This window comes from Anthonomus grandis, chromosome 6 (genome assembly GCF_022605725.1).
Source record: "Anthonomus grandis grandis chromosome 6, icAntGran1.3, whole genome shotgun sequence".
Taxonomy (NCBI): Eukaryota; Metazoa; Arthropoda; class Insecta; order Coleoptera; family Curculionidae; genus Anthonomus; species Anthonomus grandis.
In genome coordinates, this window is record NC_065551.1 from 13,785,550 (window position 1) to 13,805,014 (window position 19,465).

A 19,465-nucleotide genomic window follows, 5' to 3' on the forward strand; every position below is an offset into this window, starting at 1 on the left:
TTAGGGTACGAAAGGTTGTAGTGACTGCAGACATCACAAAAATGTACAGACAAATTTTAGTGGATCCTGCGGATCGATGTCTGCAAAAGATAGTTTGGAGGGATGATCCAGACAAACCTTTGTCTACCTTCTTTTTAAATACCGTAACGTATGGGATGGTTAGTTCTCCTTATTTAGCGATAAGATGTATTAAGCAGCTTGCATTTGAGAGTAAAGACAAGTTTTCTAAAGCTTCAAATGTCATTCTAAATGATTTTTACGTGGATGATTATATTTCAAGTTTTGACAGTGTATCTGAGGCTATTGAAACTTGTTCCGAAGTTTCTAGCATTTTGGCATCAGGGTGTTTCCCTCTGCGAAAATGGTCCTCAGACATACCGGAGGTATTAGCTGCATTGAAAGATTCTTCGGAGCCTTTAAGTGTTTTAAATTTTGGAGATGACCAACACATTAAAACTCTGGGAGTTCAGTGGATTAGTTCTTCTGATTTTTTGACTTTTCGTATAGAGAATTTAGATACCGCACTTCCTGCTACAAAGAGAAATGTGCTATCAAGCATAGCAAAGATTTTTGACCCTTTGGGACTGTTAGGTCCAGCTATAGTCGTGGTGAAGATTCTAATTCAAGAGCTATGGTCTCTTAAGTTAGATTGGGATGACAAGATCCCAGATGATTTGGAAATTTCTTGGAATCAGTTTCGTACGAATTTAGAGGTGTTTGATTCCCTTAGGATTCCTAGATATGTCTTAGGTTCGTCAGAGAATTCTAATGTTGTGATACATGGGTTTAGTGATGCGTCACAGAAAGCGTATTGCGCGGTAATTTATATGAGCTGGTTTGATGAGCAAGGAAAACCGCAGCTTTCTTTGTTATGTTCGAAAACTAAGGTTGCGCCGTTAAAGTCAATAACAGTGCCTAGGCTCGAATTGTGTGGTGCGTTGCTGTTAACCCGTTTAATAAAGGTTGTAAATGAGGCTTTACAATTCAAGGAGTATAAATGTTTTTTGTGGTGTGACTCACAAATCGTGTTGCATTGGTTACATACCCCTTTGGATAAATTGCAAGTTTTTGTTCGTAATCGAGTTTCAGAAATTAGAAATTCAACTGAGTTAGATTCCTGGAGGTATGTTAATACCAAAGATAATCCTGCAGACCTTGCGACTCGTGGCATATCTCCTAATGAATTGGTGCATTCAAAATGTTGGTGGCAAGGTCCTGATTTCTTGAGGAACGAAAAAAAATGGCCAGAAAAGATGATATTTTCGGAAAAACTTGATTTACCAGATTTAGTAAAAAATGTATGTGTTTTAAAGATAAATGAAATCGAAAATTGTTTACCTTTTAATCGTTTTTCAACCTTAAATAAACAATTAAGAGTTCAAGCATATTGCTGTCGTTTCATATTCAATAGCAAATTAAAAGGTATTGAAAAGGAAAAACGATTATTTGGTCCTTTGTCACCTAAAGAGCTTGAACAAGCTATGACTGTTTTAATAAAGTTAGCACAGGCTGAATCATTCAGCGCTGAAATAAAAATTCTGACTAAGGGTGAGAATTTAAAACCAAAACATAGACTTTTAGCACTTACTCCTTTTATAGATAAAGAGGGGCTTTTAAGGGTTGGGGGTCGCTTAAAACATGCACCAGTGAGTTATAATAAGAAACATCCATTCTTGTTAGATGGAAAGCATTATTTTAGCAAGTTAATCTTTGAACACGAGCATGTTCAACTGAAACATGCAGGGCCACAATTATTATTGTTTTCTGTTAGGGAAAAGTATTGGGCTACTAACGGCATGAATGTTGCAAAGGGTGTTGTACACAAATGTGTTACATGTTTTAAAGCTAAACCTCAAGACTGCAGTACTATTATGTCAAACTTACCCAGTGCACGAGTGACGGTGTCAGCTCCATTTACCGTGACCGGTGTGGATTACGCCGGTCCTTTTATGTTAAAAGATCGGAAAGGTCGAGGTGCTAAGCAATTTAAGGCTTACATTTGTTTGTTTATTTGTTTTAGTACTAAAGCAGTACACCTCGAGCTTGTCACCGATCTGAGCACTGAGGCATTTTTTGCCACTTTTCGGCGATTTGCCGCCAGACGCGGCAAACCAGCACATTTATATTCCGATAATGGGTCAAATTTTATCGGGGCAAACAGGGAATTGTCAAATCTGTATGAATTTCTGGCGAATACTAGTAACGAGATTTCAGTTAGTCTGAGTGATTATCGTACAGAATGGCATTTTATTCCGCCACGATCGCCCACGTTTGGTGGATTATGGGAATCAAATATTAAAGGAGTTAAATACCACTTAAAGAGGGTTATTCAAAACACCATTTTAACATATGAAGAGTTTACGACAATTCTAGTTCAGATAGAGTCAATTCTCAACTCTCGTCCTTTATATCCCTTATCATCTGATCCCTCTGATTTCGAATCCCTTACCCCTTCTCATTTTTTAATTGGGAGGCCGATCATTGCCGCTCCAGACCCTAGTTTGGAAGATGTCAAAGTTAGCAGCTTGTCAAGATATCAGCTGCTGCAGAAAATCAACCAGGACTTTTGGAAGCGCTGGTCCAAATGTTACTTGAACCAGCTGCAAGAAAAGGGCAAATGGAAACAGACGTTTGCCAACATCAAGAAGGATGCGCTTGTTCTACTCAAGGACGACCATCTGCCCCCATGCAAGTGGTTGCTGGGACGAGTTACAGCCACCCATCCAGGTTCCGATGACGTTGTTCGAGTGGTGACTATTCGAACCAGCAAAGGAGATGTGAAGCGGGCAATAACAAAGATTTGTCCCTTGCCAGTTTCTGATGAATTTCCGGACCAGGCTAAAGTTGAACTTACCAGTTCAACGCGGGGTAGTATGGAGAAATAACAGACCAAGCGGGCACATTCCTACTTGCCGCTCGTTCGGCCCAGCTCTACTGGGAGTTTCGAACGTCTCTGTCAAGCACTCTGTCAAGAAAAAAGGGAAGACCGGTCGCACACATTTTCTTTTGTCTGTATAATAATAAGTTTATGTTACCAAATAAATCAATATTACGCTTTATCGAGTCCGTAATTAAGAACCATAAAAATAAATACAGTCCACTCTCCGCCAGATAGCATTTTGTAAAATATTTCACACAGATAATTTTGACAAATGACTAACCACACCAAGGCTTATATTAATTTTCTTTCATTCAATGGTCGCTAAAATAATGTCCTCATCATCAACGTTTTCTATCTCATGGTCTTTCGGAATGATTGATCCTGCCTCTCTCAGTCGCTGATGAAGTGCAATAAACGTAGAGTGCAATGAATGTCTTCTGCTAGAAAAATTTTAGCCATACTTACGATTTGCCATAAACTAAATGTATATCAGTATATTCATCGTTATTAAAATAAACCATTAGCAAGATTAAAATTTAATAATTTTTTTTAATGTCAAAAAAACCTATACGAAACTATTTACAGTTAAGTTACTATAAAGTATAGGACATATATTCATATATTTTTGTTCTTATTTTTTGTTGGAGAATTACCCTATAAAGTTTGTCACTAAAGTTCCTGGACACCCGGTATAGAAATGAACCGTGTGATAAGTCCGACCATATCAATAATTGTGGAGTACCTCAAAGATTGATCTTGGAGCCACTCCTATATGCTTTGTTTGTAATGAGCTTCAGACTCTTAGGGCTATTAGGACGGTGTTCTATGCTTATACAGTGTTAGTTTACATAAATAGTCATGTTGGTTGACTGACTAACTTAGTAAATAGCGACTTAGATAGATACTATAACTGGCTCTTAAATAATAAATCAAAAGTAAACATACGCAAAACACAATATTTCAAATCAAATCAAAAGTAGTAATTTATTTGCCATAAATAGTCAATGCATTCCTAGAAACAAAATAAAGATAATATATTTAATATTTTAAATTACATCTTCTCCCGGCAAAAAGGTCTGTCCCGCGATTTTCAACAACTGATACTCTTTAGCTACTGACAAAAGAAGCCAAGAGTGGGACAAACCCGTCAACTTAAAGTTAATTAATAAGGAAACTAATTAAAAAAAACCACAAAACAAATCATCAAACTAAATAAATTATTACAGAAAGAATAACAACAGATTTGCACGAGTGTGCGCTGAGAATCAATATAAGTAATTAATATTTTAATATATTTTTATTTATAATATAATTTTTCCATAATAATTGATTATAAGCCTGAGGCAAGAGGGAGACGGAGGAAACGACAAATGGCGGGAGACGGATGATGGACGGTCCAGACAATTTTTGATAATGTTTACTTGTATGTATTTTTGGTCAAAAAGCGAATGCGTGCACCTTTATTGTTAAAAAGACAAAGTGCAGAAAAACCAAAGACAAGAGTAAAACTGCTTTTAATTTATTGTGGATGTGTCTCAAATTTTGTTGTTTCGTCAATAATTATGCCCAGGTTTTTAACGGATTTAAAAGGAATGGGTTCTTTATTTAAGATAATTGATATTATTTTTTAGGTACTCCCTTGCTTGTTTACTTTGGCTTGTAAGAATTGCCTGGGATTTCGTAGCATTGATTTGAGAACGTTTACATTGATTGAGATTATGATCATTGACATAATTAAATATTCTCGTTAAGTCTTGATCTATTTTAAGATTACAGTCCGTCTGAACTTCACGGTTAATTGACATATAAAGTTGCGAATCGTCTGCATATTGATGTAGTGTGCTATAAAAAAGACAGCTATGCATGTCTGCTACATAAATAGAAAATAAAAGTGGAGATAGAATTGATCCTTGGGGGACGCCTTTTGTTATTGGTTTGTACTTTGATTTGTTTACCCCGGATTCGGTTGCAATTGACACACAACACGCTCTATTAGGCAAGAAATTTGAAAAAAAGTTTATTACTTCCATACCCGTAATAAACTTTTTTTTGCAGCAGTGGATCAGCAGTGGATACTTTGGATCATTTTGTGATCCAAAGTGTCAAATTCTTTACTAAAGTCTAGCATTGTAAAAAGTGTTGATGACTTTTCATCCTCATTATGTTTAATGTCGTTAAGGACTTTGACCAAACACGATGACGTACTAAACTGCTTTCTAAAGCCCGACTGACAGCTTGGAATTAATTTAAATTTTTCTGAGAAGTCACTAATTTGTTCGTAGATTAATTTTTCAATAACTTTTGACATAGCCGGTAGTATGCTGATAGGTCTAAGATCGTTAAGACTAGCCAGTTCTGCAGTTTTTGGAATCGGCCTAACTGTGCTCTTCTTCCAGATATCTGGAAATACACCCTGCAAGAGACATGTATTTATAATATTTGCTAAAGGACCCATTATGTATGGAAGGCATATTTGAAGATCTCTACCAGAAATTCTATCCTCCCCGATAGCTTTGGTATTTATTTGGTTTATGAGCCTTTCAATCATATCCAAGTTTATAAGTGTAAAATAAAAACTTCGACCTGTATTTTCATGTTTATTAGAAAGATAGAAATTTATTTTCTCATCAGATATCGTGGCCCCAATATGTATACTTGATAAAAAATGTTTATTTATTTCAGAAGCGTTTTTTAAGTTGAGGTGGCAGATCATGATTAATATTCTTGTTAGTTAATTTTAATTTCTTAGCTGTTTGTCAAAATTGTTTTCCCTTCTTTAAAGAAAGTTGGTTAAAATAAGCGGCCTTTTCTCCTAATATTGCATGTTTAGTATAATTTCTTAATTCTCGGTAATACTGCAGTTTGGGTTGAGTTCTGTTCTTATTGTAAGCTAGCTTTCTCGTAAAATTTCATTAACAGCCTAATATTTTGAGTAATCCAAGGGATGAACTGTCTCTCCTTAATTCGTTTGATTTCTAACGGAGCATGTTTATTTATCAAATTGTTAATATGTATGTTAGGCAGTTCAATCTTATCATTAATATTTGGTGTTCTGTATATTTGTTGCCACGGTATAGTTATTGCATCTTGATTAAATTTGTTTAGATCAATATCATTATAATTTATAAAAGATATGTCAATCCCGGTTTTACTTTCAGTTTGGGTAGATTAATAGTTACGTCTGTTAAGATAAGATTTTTTTAAAATTTGAAGTGTGTTCTAAATTTTGTAAAAGATTTATGTTTAGGTCTCCAGTGATAATGATATTTTCGTATAGTGGAGTTAAAACAGTTACAACAAACTAGAAGACTTACTTCTAGTTTGTTAAACAAAGAAATAAAATTATAAATAATGTTAAAATGAGAACTGTTGTGAAAGCGTAAATACATAATATTTAATGTCAAAAGTGGGATATCTGGAAACCCATTTTAGTGGATGCCTTTAAAAGGAAGTCAGCCTAAGATGGAACCGCGAAATTAATGAAACTGCTTTTAAGAAGTTTGACGAGCAAAGAGTATAACTAGCGGAAGGAGGTCGCAATCAGGAAAAATTATAAGAGGAACAAGACCTTAAATAGAGAGAAGAACAAGAAGAATAAGACAAGAAACATTAAGACCTGATCAAAACGATGAGAAACGACCTGAAGATTGAAAATAAAGAGCGATATAGGAAGCTATAAAACCTGATAAAGGCCATAAAAGAAGACTTACTTAAAAGCAGATTTTAAAAAGGAACTTGAAGACTGATACTCAGAACTTTAAGAAGATCTTAAATATAAGCAAAGAGAGATAATGACCCAGTCCAAAGCAATAGTTACAGAATAATTCGGAAAAGTTTATAAGAAAGTACAAGAACTAGAAATAAACAAGTATGGAGTATCTACTAACTCAGTTTAAGGCAAGTGCTAAGAGAAACCGTTGGGTTATTGAAGAAAAGGCACTCAATCTTCAGCTATGCCTGAAAGGAGAAACTACGGAAATACTAAGAATGTTGCAGTCCGAGAATCAGCTTAATTTCGCCGTACTGGTGCATACCTTACAGATGAGATATGTTGAAGCCAATCTACAACAAGTGTGCAAGACCCAATTTAATACTAAGAGACAAGAATTCGACAAAGGTCTCCAAGAGTTTAAGGCCAATGTTGCTCGATTAGTAATTCTGGCTTACTTTTCCATCCCAACGGATCTTCGGGAACGGATTTCTATAAATTATTTTATTAATAGGGTTCGAGATCCAGACACTAACTACGCCTTAAAGCTGGTTCACCATAAAAGTATTTCAGAAGCTGTGGCTCATGGAGTACAAGGCAGCTTTTCAAGCAACCAGAAGGTAAATCTGGATAGGACAAATCAAAGCTTTGAAGAGTGATCTCAAAGTCCGCCTGAAGAGGCTTAAATAATTTTTAGACAGCGAACTCAAAATATTATTCCGATATTGTAATTGAAGTGCTGGGGGCAACAAGGTACATAAGCCACATTCAGTAACTTTTGAGAAAACCGATTTTAAAGATACCACCTTATGGTAGCGTTTTTCATGTCAAAATAAAACTACACTTTCTGTTGTCAAAATGATAGTCGGTAACTCTTACAAAGTACAAAAAAAGTTTTATAAATTCTTTAGTTATAATAAGAAACACTCAAGCTTAAAAATATTATTAGTCTTTAAAAATACTTACCGTGGCGAACATATGTATGGAAACATTTTTAATATATAAACAAAAAAAAACTACTTTCTTATTTGGTTTTCCAAGCGCTGCCAAAAATTCTTTAAAGGGTTCAAATCAGGTGATCGGGAAGGCCAATCCAATACTTCCAAATCTTTGCAGATGGCAACAAGTTTCTCTCCAATGTGTATGTAACTGGTAGCTTCTGCTAAGTTAAATTTTACTCTTTTTATACAAATTGGTTACTGGACACCCAAAAAATTATTTTTTAAGATTTTTTTAGGACACAATTTTGTTTGGTTATCGTTATTTTAGATTCAGGTAGTCATTTAAGGTCACTATCAGTTAAATAGTAATCTCTGTTTGCTATACTGATTTGAACTAAAATAACTTTTAGACAAATTATCTGAACGCTTTGTTGTTGACTGAAATTATCCGATATATTCAGCATAGACAAGAAAATAATTTGGGTGCTTATTAAGTTACTTTGAAAATGGCTTGTGACCTTTAAAGTCCAGTTAAATGATAAAGAAATCTCGATTTTCAGTGAAATGTTGCTTATGTACCTTGTTGCTTCAAACCCCTCAATTGTAATAAGGTGAGGCACCTTAAACGTCAATGCCCTAAGCGTTTGACAGACTCAAGGAACCAGGAAAACTTTATAGGGGCAAGCTGTCTGGGTGCCGATAATAAACCGATTGCTATGTCCTAAAGAGAGCTTGGTAGTACTGGGAAAAATAAGCGGCCGTAAATGTGAGAAGATGGTGGCTATAGGATCCAGTCATATCGTCGAGAAGCAAGACATCCTAGCTTACTATAGAATTTCACCGCTATCAAGGTGAATCAATCTGCGAATGGAAAGAGGATGCATGAAGCTAAAATTGGTTTAAAAAAATTCCTGCACCAAATATTAAAAGTACAAATGTTAGATGTCGTTATATTAAGATTAGATGTTTTGAATGCCTAGCAGTTTAAAATGCATATACCGGCTGACACAGGAAAAAAGGAACACTAATTAACTTTTTTACTTTTCAAAATAAACTAATGAAATTTGGTGTACTGATGGAGTTCTTATAAGAGCATCTTTTGACATATTCGGTTGTTTTTGGTTACTTCCTATTTAACCGAAAGTGACAGCAACTTTCTTATTTTAAATGAGACACTTGGCATATAATTGTGTATTTCGATAGAAAATAATATTCTTATTCTGAGACCAATGATAATATATTTGCTACTACTGTTTTATACTTTTAGAAAAAAATAATTGTTTTAAATTTTAAAATAGGGTGTTCATGCGTTAAAAGTTTTAATTTTTGATCAAGTAATCACGGAAAAATAGTTTTCATGGCATTTTATGACTTAAACTTTTACACGCCTATTTAAAATACCTAAACCAGCAATTTTGGCATTTACTTAATTTTTTGAAATAGCAAGTAATTGGAAACAACCACTTTCAAAATAAGGTTTTTGTTTCCCAATAATAATTTGATATGATTATTATTTAAAACGATTGATAAATAACCTTATAAAAAGAAAAAAATTAAGTCATATAAATAATAATTAAATCATACATTTAATTAATAGAAATCGCGTAGAAGGCTTATTTTGACCCGTTCTCCAATTGTTTTTCAATTGACATAAAACATGACATCCTGTCAAATGCAATTATTATGTGTCATTCAAACAAAGTTTTTTTACAAGAATTTTACTATTTACTAATATTTAAAATGTTTACTGACTGTGTTTCTGAAAAACTGCATTTCAAAAGTGGTTGTTCGTAATAACGTGCTATTTAAAAAAATTAAGTAAATACCAAAAATACTGGTTTGGAAATTTTAAATAGGCGTGTAAAAGGTTCAAGTAATAAAGCATAATGAATAGAATTTTTTTGTGACTACTTGAATAAAAATTAAAACTTTCAACCCTATTTCAAAATCTAAAAAAATATTGTTTTTATGAGTATAAAACAAAAAGTGGCAAATATAGTTATCAAATAATTGTTTTCAGAAAATTATTTTCTATCAAAATACGTAATAATATACCAAGTTTCCCATTTAAAATGAAAAGATTAGTGCTACTTTCTGTTAAGCCGGAAGTGACGAAAAATAACAGAATATGTCAAAAGATGCTCTTATAACTATTCTATCGATATACCAATTTTCATTTGTTTTTCCTAAAAATTAAAAAAATTAATAAGTGTTGCATTTTTCCTCTGTCAGATAATGCCTGAGTCATTATGTAATTTCAGAAAATAAATAAAAATTCTGCGTCATTCAAGCAGACCTATTTCAGCATGTTTACAAAAACTTTTTCGAAAACTTTCTGCCATTTTTACGATCGACCAAAATATTAAATTACGATGTTTTATTAAATAAAATTAAGATTTGTTTTCCTTGCATGATTAGGACCTGGCAAATACTAATTTAGTGCTGCATTGAATCAATACTGTAGATAATGCTTCGATGAAACAACCACCTCGAAAGATGCTGATAGCTAAACAAGGTGATGTTTTCTGAATGCTATATGAAATGAGAATACAAGGAGTTATAGAACCATAGTTTTAGAACCATATATGTTATGGGCACTGAATGGCATTACTAAGAAAGTTATCCAACTTCTGATAGCAATTGTAATCGACTTTTGCAACATACTTCTTCTGGAATCCACTTACTCGAGTCTTTTATGTCAGAAACATATCTTCCTTCTTCTTCTTTTATTTTCGCGTTGTCTGTCGTTTAAGGTACACTATTCAAATGTCATGGAACGCGCCTCCTTTTAAAGACTCACGGAATAATTTGTATACTTGCTTGCTTTAATTTTGTTCCCGAATTCCGTTATAGTTTTCGTTAATTGATAAAACTGAATTACAAAAAGTGGTAAGTATAAAGTCGAAATTATACCCATTTGTAATGACGTCATTTTTGTTTATCTTTGTTTAGCATATTCCAAACAGCGGCGACAACAAACTTTTGAAAAAAATTGGTGTCTGATAATTATTCATCTTTTATATACTAGGTTATGTAAAATATCCGTCACTGTCAATCAAAAATATTGGTTTGTCAACTTGTTCTTGAAAGTTATTTCGAAAATGTTAGATAATGCCTAAAAAAAGATATAATAGGTATAATGAACAATCGCAGCTAATGATTTTAAATATATTGGCTTTTTTTCAACTGGAAAAGGAACAAGTCCGAAACGGAATTACACTTCAAATTGAGAATGTGACACAGCGAGCCGCAGATGCAACAAAATTGAGCACAACAACGATCGCAAATATAAAGAAGAATGGGATAAAATCAGATCAGGATTACGCAGCCCGTATATCTTCCAAGCAAAAGACAGCAAAAGCCAAAATTATAACATATTTAAAACATAGAATTCGGGACACAATTTATTCTATGTACGCCAGAAAAGAATATGTAATATTGGCAACAATAAGAGAAAAGTTCAGGGAAGAAATTGAATATTTTGAGTTTTCCATTAACTCCTTAAGAAGATGGATCAATAGTATAGGCTTCAAGTGGAAAGAATCAAATACTTTGATGGACTTACCAAATATTGTTCATAAAAGAATCAATTTTTTAAGGGAGTATATCAAAAATAGAAATGTAGGCCCGGAAAGTTTTACTCCAGTTTTCATTGACGAGACGTGGATTTTTAGCAAGGGATCATTTCGTAGTAGCTGGCAAGATGACACCAAGCACACGGATTCAAGCAAAAACAGTGAAGGTAAAAATTGACTGGTTATCTTTTTAGATTTTTTTTTGAATAAAAACGATTGCCCTTGTAAAGGCCCTCTAACTTCATAATTTCATCTGTTTCATAGTTTCATATAATTTCTCTCTAAGACAATATGAGGGAATTTAACTCCATACACTACTCGTATGTGCATGGAACATTACTTATTAATTATATTAAATTTCTGGAAGAATGATTTCTAAAAGAAGAGAATTGAATTATCTTTTATTTTTAAGGTCATCGTTATATCGTGGTCCACGCCGGAACCAAAGATGGCTTCATCAAGGGTGCAAATTTAATATTCAAAAGTGGATTAAAGACGGGAGATTATCATGACAATATGAACAGGAAAAACTTCGAAAACTGGTTTAAAACTCAGCCGGTTCCAAATCGTCCCCCAAAGTCATTTATAATCATGGACAATGCAAGTTACCATTCTGGTTTATTAGAAGAAATCCCGAGAAAATCTTGGACAAAGCAGAGACTGACCGAATGGTTGAAGAAAAAGAATATTGGCTTTCCAGAAAAAGCCATTAAAGATAAAATATGGAGTATTGCACGCAGAAACTGCCCTAGTGAAAAAAAGTACTTCCTTGATGAATATGTTAAACCTTTAGGCACAACATTTTGCGACTGCCACCATATCATTGCCAGTTTAATGCAAGTAATGGTATGGTCGGAATGTAAATGAAAATATGATCAATATATTTCCAATTTTAAGGGGTCACCTTCAGAAGTTCTGACTACATGGGAAAGGGTAATAAACGAAATTTCTATAGATCATTGGCAAAAATATGTTTTTCATACAGAAAAGGTAATTGAAAAGGCTTAGAAGGCAATACAAGTGTGTGATACCTATGACATTCTGCCACTTGTGATTACGACTGACATTAACTTGGTAATGCAATATGGCGTGTTTTTTTTGAGTTTGTATATTTTATTTTTTGGAATGGTATTTTCATTTTAATGTGTTAACATATTCCTTCAAGCAGCATTTTTTTCATGAACAAGTAAATTAAATTGTCAGTATTTAAATTTCTCCCAGTGAGTTAAAATAATTTTATACCATTATTCACAATTTTTGTAAGCTCGGTTTTGTTACGTCTACTGCTCGTGCCGAATTCTACTTTTCAAATATGTTGTAGATTTGGTTTTTGCGGTCTTTTGCTTGGAAAATATATGAGCAGCGTAAACCTGATCTGTTTTATCCCATTCTTCTTTATATTTGTGATCGTTGTTGTGCTTAATCTTGTTGCAGCTGCGGCTCGCTCTATCACATTCTCAATTTAAAGTGCAATTCCGTTTCGGACTTGTTGTTTATGTCCCATTATTTATGATTAATTATAATAATATTTGTTAATTGTTAAGTTTGTTAATGATACAATAAATACTACAAGATTTTTTAAAATTTTTTGGGAATAAAAGTATATACACGAATATAAAAATATAATAATATGCTGCTAAAATAAATTTCTGAATCTGTTAATTTCTGAACGTATAAAAATATATAGCAGATTATTAATTACTGAAGGCGATGGTAAAGTTTCTAACCTAATATTGATTGGCAAAAATATCTACGCCATACGTTTTTTTTCACCTGGATGACGTAAGTACAATTGGGTATAATTTCGACTTTAACATATTTAGGACTTGTGCTTGATGAAAAGCTAATACGAGCTTCGACATATCGATTTTATAAAAGATAAGTTAGTTTCCTTTATTAGGATTGTTTGTTAATGCAGAAATGTTGATGCCAAATATAGGAGTAACTTTAAAGGAGTTCAAATTGTTGAAAACAAAGCACTTAAGGTAGTATTTAATATTGTATATCGAATCCATATTAAAGGTCTGTATAAAAATGCTAAACGTTTATCGTACATTTGCCGAGCATCCATAGCACACATCAGGCCAAATTAGTGTATAAGATTATTACTAATATATTCTCATAGAAACTGTAGTGACATTAAGTTAGGTAATGTTAGAGCTAATATTGCGGTGAGTAATCCTATAAGTAAAGGATCAATTTTTTTTAACAACTTTCCGAAATCATTGAAAAATACGCTATAGATTATGCTTAACATGTTTTATTTAGTAAAGTAGTTTTTCTGTAAGTATTTTGGTGTTAAATTGTCCCCTATCAATACTAAAGGTATTGTTTCGAACATGAGCTGCAACTCAAGCCAAAGAAAGCGATGTATTACAATGTAATCATTTATTGAAATTATGAAATAATTGAAATTATAAAATTATTAGTTATAAAAATTGTCACCATTCGCCATCATTCTCATTTGAATAGTCATTAAGTTAAATAAATAAATGAGGTTTGAGTCTAACATGCGAGATAATTTTTTCCCATTTTAAAGCCGCTTACAATATTCTTCTTATTATAAACTTATAATGTCAAATTTCTTTTTTTTTTGCAAATTTTGATGATATAATTTGGTCGCCTAGTATATAATTCTACCAATCACATCAAAAAGGTCATTTGAGAGATATCCGTAAAACTCATCTCGAGAGACTATTAACATTATCCACCCTCAATATGAATAGTTTTATATTTTCCTCTTTTTGTTCAGACAATAACGGGGATTGCCAATAAAATTGGGTATGAAAGACTCGAAAGGGTTATTAAACTGTGTAATGGAATTGCCAAAATGGCTGGAAGTTTATTTTAGGAGCATTTTTAGGAGAAAATACATATCTTTAGGGTATTATAGATGATGAATGTCTTGAAGTTACAAATATTAAGAATATTAGCCAAAGAGCGAATAACTTTTTTTATTTTATTTATTTATTTCCAATAAACACATTTAACGTAGTCTATAAATGTAAATACATAAAGGAAGTATGGCAAGTAGCAAGGAATAAAATACACTTATAAATCTAGTTCTAAATAGGAAAAAATTACAGAAGTAATAGAAACAAAAGCAATTACTTATACTATGCTAAGTAATGGGGACAGAACGAGGCGAGGAATTAAATAGGCAGAAAGCAAGACCAAATCTCTCGAACACCAATGCCAATAAGGTCAGCATTATTGTTAATCAAAAATAGATTGGATTCTCTCATCATAGTGTCTATTGGATAGAAAACAACATTAATGACTAAAATCTAATAATATTAATAATGATAATATCCAAATATATGTCTTTTTATTGCAGATATACAGTTAAGTAATTAGATCTAACAGACGGCGAGCTCTAACACAGCTTCCGTCCTGATTAAACATTAACTAAGACACTAACATAAGTACTATCTAAATCTACTACTACAAAGCTATAAAACATTCATAAGCATCTGAGACTAATATTTACATATAGAGTTTCAGTAAAATCTCATCGAAAAGAAATTACATCATGTGTTTAACATCAGATTATAGTAAACATAACTGATCCAAAGAGTAGAGAATCACAAAGCTATTACAATAACGTGTTGACTATGTGTTATAGAGGGGAAAGTTTATCAAAAGATATCTCGGGACAAAACCATTTTGTAAGTTGGCAGATGCATCAAGTGTTTACTATTCACAAAAAATGTAAATTAGGAGTATTAAATAGTATAGTCAGATAGCTGTAATTAAAAGGGTACAGAAAATATTTTTGTACTTGCTTTTTAGAAAGCATAATGTTTGCCCATACTTGATAAGTTACAACAGCATGCTTAAGATTTTTGAATTTGAATCTCTGCATTAAAGACGAAGAATGCAATAAGTTTTTTTGGTATACTTTATTGAAAACAGCATGAAATACAAAAGTGTTTCAATAATTAATTTATCTTAAGTTCCTTGTTTGAAATGAGAACAAGGAGTTCTACAATCTGACTATACTATTGAAGTATTTAAAATACTTTGTGCTCTCAATTGTAAATTCCAAAATTGTATAAGCCTTATTTGTTTATATTGTTATGATTATTAAGTTTGCCTGAAAGTTTATACCAATATCTTTACATATATATAGTACATTTCTTAGGCTTAGGACGCTTAGCACTGGCTCTAATATTTTCTTCATTCACCTCAGGAAATTCCAAAATATCGTTGGATTTGGATTAGATGATATCAGACAGAGATATTAGACATAACAGACTTAAAGAAAAGGGAAAAGGCATCTGTTATGCTTTGAAAATCTGTATAGATATTATTATTAAACTGCACCGCCAAGGGTAAGTCTTTCGAACTACCTCGCGAGTTTACAAAAGACCAAAAACTAGATGGGTCAGTATAAATATTATTTTCAACTGTCTGGTAGTATTTTAAATATTCACATTTTGTTTGAACCTGAATGGATTTTCTAACAGAGCCATAATCATCCAATCCGCGGCCAGTCTGTGTAGCTTATTGTTTCTTTTAATTTAAATAATAAGATCCTGTGCAAAATAATTCACGGAAAATTTGTTCGTATATACCCTCCAGTGAATTTTTGTTTACTTAGGTTTCCGGCTTGGATTCTTCTACACATGGAAGTATATTATTATAAAATGCTTGTATAACATCATTTACTTCCGCAACATGTTTTAAATTCTGCCAATTTGATTTGATTACATTAGATATAGAAGCAAGACGTTTAGTTTAGAATAATTGAATTCATAATTTGCGTATACTTCATCTTTGTTATAAAGACCTATAGGCTGCACCAATAAGCTCAGAGACGGAGAATAACTATCTGTACGAACCACAACATTAACATTAGCAACCGATAAGACCAAGTCCAACCTAATACCTACCATAAGTACAACCCATAAGGTTCAAGACTTAATTTATTTAGTGCAAATTAGACATATTTAGGACTGGTTCAGACTCAACAATTTATTATAAGAAAAATGTTGTTTATTAAAATCTCTTGTAATAAGTACATCAATAACATTATCACAACTAATTCTTTCAACAGAGTTTAAAAATGACTGAAAAACTACGAGATGATGGTACATACACCCAAAATATAAAAAACACATCTTATGATACCTCGTTCTGACCAGCAAACATTCAATTTCATTACAAGCGTTTATATTCATTTATTGTAAGACTTGATCTAGACTAGATCTTCTTCTTGGCTGCAACAATCAAATCACCTCCTTGAATTTTTTTAGTCTCAGTCTCGTATAATGTTGTACCTAAACCATAGTATACCTTAGTATACTTCGCGTATGTCGGCATGGTCGCCAGTTAGAAGCGAGGAGGGTCCATTCGTCCAAGGGTCCAACAGGAACAGATCGACGGCCGACTGCGTCGTATTATCACAGCGATGATTTGTGGGGCTATTAGGCACCGGGATTGTTAATAAGACGTAGCAACGACGAAAACAAAACTTTAATGAACTTTAAGTGTACGTTATCATGGCGATGGCGTACATGTCACACGACCAAAAACTAAAAACTCGACACCACACGACTACTTATTGGAACCTCTCCGATTCCACCCATCGACTGGTCTAGTCGAAAACGACAACCAAACCTAGTTGCTTATCTCTAACTTTAGAGACAGAATTTGTTTGGAGCGGCAGATCCCTACCCGTAGCTGGATAGTGCTGCTTCAATCGAAACAATTGCTCAGTTGAGTTATGATGGTGCAAATAGACTGTTACCGTTTTAGTGAAAGAAAATAATTTTTTATGGTTAAAAATTTTGTGCGAATTTTAAACAAGAATACTGTGTTGAGGTAGAAGCAAGGAATATTTCGGACATCTGAATAGCTAACTTTTTGGTTAGTAAAATGCTTGCTGTTTGTAAATCTGGATAGACAATTTTATATGGGCAGCCATTTTAAATAAGATATGGCTATCGTGTACCTTGAGACCAATCATCATTATGTACCTTGGGTCAGTCGATCCTGGTACAAGACGTTGCGACATATGGTAAACTCGACTGTGCGCAGTGTGACCGTGATGCATTTCTCGCCTAGTTGCTTAATATACGTTATAATTTTGGTCTAAGTAATGACGTTTCCTTTGGAACATGCCTAGGGGTAAAGAGGATATTAGAAGTGAAGATGAAGTTGAAACTAGTCAATGAAGATTGGCTGAAAGAATTACTGGAGGCTATGAGTCTGGATGATCCTGAACAAGATGATCTACATAGAAGGGGAAAAAGTGTTTAATAGAAGCAGGACAACGCTTACTAGGTAACTACCGAAATTTAAAAATATAAAAAACACTGAAAACCAATTATGCTGTAAATAAAGTATTTACATAATGAAGCGCAATTAAGCCTCGTTACTTACATCCAAACTATAGCAAAAACACAGTATGGCGTAACAAAAAAGGATGACGATGAAACGTTAGTTTTGAATTTGCAAAAGCTAATATCAAAAACCGAAGAAGGTATCTTCGAAGAAGGTAAATGAGAGGCTTTCTAAAACGACATGAAAAGCAACTTTCAATTCGAAAACCAGAAGCGACTAGTTTAAGCCAAATGACAAGTTTTAATAATACTAACGTGGGACTTTGTTGCAACAATATTTAAAAGGTGCATAGAAAATACGGTCCAATTTTCTCAGATATAATTTGGAACCTGGACGAAACAGGGCTAAGCTTAGTTCAAGGAGAATCTAAAATAGTTGCTTCGAAAGGTGTTACGCATGATAGGCAGTGTTACTTTGGCTGAAAGAGAGGTCCTCGTAACTGCTATTGTTGCAGTCGATGGATTCGGTAATTTGTTGCCTCCTATATTGATCTTTCCACGAGTTCATATTTAGAGAAAGGATTGGTTCATACACAAAATCGTATATAAAATTCTTGAATTATTTAATGAATTCTGTAAAAATGATTGGATCCTATTAATTCTAAACAACCATGAAACGCACCTTCAGGTATTGTACTTTTCACATTTCCCTTACATACCTCACACAGGCTGTAGTCCTTAGACCTCTCTGTCTACGAACCTTTGAAGAAGTACGAGTATTACAACCAAACCATTAAAGCCTGGCTTATTAACAACAAAGGAAAAACCTTTAATATATACAACGTTATACTTCAACTTGATGTTTCTTAGCTCCTCATTCATTTGTAGTTTCTGAGACGCCAAGATCAAATACAAATAAAACAAACACATTTCCTAGAAAATGTTCAGCCCTACCCTAAGGCCGAAGATCACAAGAAGAATAAGAGGAAACGAGGGAGACAGCCAAGAAGAACCATAATTCCTACTGATCAAAACTGAAAAAGGAAAAATTAAAAAAAGTATCTAAAAATCTAGGATAAACTTTACATAAAATGTAAGACAAAAAGAAAAAAAGAATGACCTAAAGAGAAACTGGAGAGAAACAGAAATAGTTAAATTGAGTAAAGAAGTATCAAGTTCTTCGTCTGACTCTGAGGTGATTATACCTATACTGCTTTTCCTTAGAGTTTAGTGACAAAAGTGGAGAAGAGTGGTGTAAGTGCACTTGTTGTGGTAGATGCGAATGCGTGCACGTTTTGTACGCAGGGGGTAGAAGGAATTATTTTTTGCATTAATACTATACAGAAAACAACAACAGCTGGACACATTTAAAGGCGCAAAATTGAAGTTAAAAATAAATTTAAAAAAATATGAAAATTGGTCCAAAATTCAACAGTTTTCCTACTATTTAACCATGACTACAATCAAAATGATGTCATAATTACTAGATAAAATACCAGCATAGAAATCATAAACGTTGGTCGTCAGTCCACGAATGCTGTAATAATATTATATTTTTCGGTATCTGCGATTACTCGAGGCCTGTGGTTTTAACCTACTACTATTCTATCGCGGAGTTCTATCGCTACTTTATTCTGCTCTCTATAGACATCGAAAAATTGGCAAAAACTAAATTTTTTACTATTTTCTGAGTCTCAATCGGATTTCATTTCTCGACTATGACATAAAACCATCTTGGAATGTTGCTCGTACAGTTTTTCTCCCTACAGCTTCCACCAACAATTGCACCATTTTTCTAATACAATTTTAAGATTTTTTTGGCCCAAGTTGAATATCACATCCAAAAATTGTAATAAATATAAAACTTTTGAAACCAGAATGCATGAAATATTTTGAAAATAATAAAACCGAAACTCCTCATGATAAAATATTTTTGGATCTAAAGAAAGTTTTTTTTAACACAATTTTATTGATCATAAAAAGCCATGTTTACCGGTTGATATTTTTAACTTTGACAAACAAAGGTTTTCTTTTTCTTTTTCGGGATGCTTTCGGTTGCGGTGAGGAGGAGA

At 33.2% G+C, this 19,465-nt stretch overlaps 2 protein-coding genes across 3 annotated transcripts in view; both read left to right on the forward strand.

The window, feature by feature from the left end:
- The window catches only part of LOC126737473 (monocarboxylate transporter 2-like), a 670,913-nt gene that overhangs the window by 65,927 nt on the left and 585,521 nt on the right, over window positions 1-19,465 (forward strand). The gene's annotated exons all lie outside the window — the stretch shown is intronic.
- On the forward strand, window positions 10,596-12,450 carry LOC126737474 (uncharacterized). Its single transcript, XM_050442389.1, has 2 exons — window positions 10,596-11,273; window positions 11,519-12,450. The coding sequence occupies exons 1-2, from the start codon at window positions 10,643-10,645 to the stop codon at window positions 11,971-11,973; spliced, it is 1,086 nt and encodes a 361-aa protein (XP_050298346.1). The 5' UTR covers window positions 10,596-10,642; the 3' UTR covers window positions 11,974-12,450.

Coding starts and splice junctions, on each gene's coding strand:
- LOC126737474 (XM_050442389.1), top strand. CDS start 10,643: ATGCCTAAAAAAAGATATAATAGGTATAATGAACAATCGCAGCTAATG. Junction 11,274..11,518: donor TTCAAGCAAAAACAGTGAAG/GTAAAAATTGAC, acceptor TTTATTTTTAAG/GTCATCGTTATATCGTGGTC.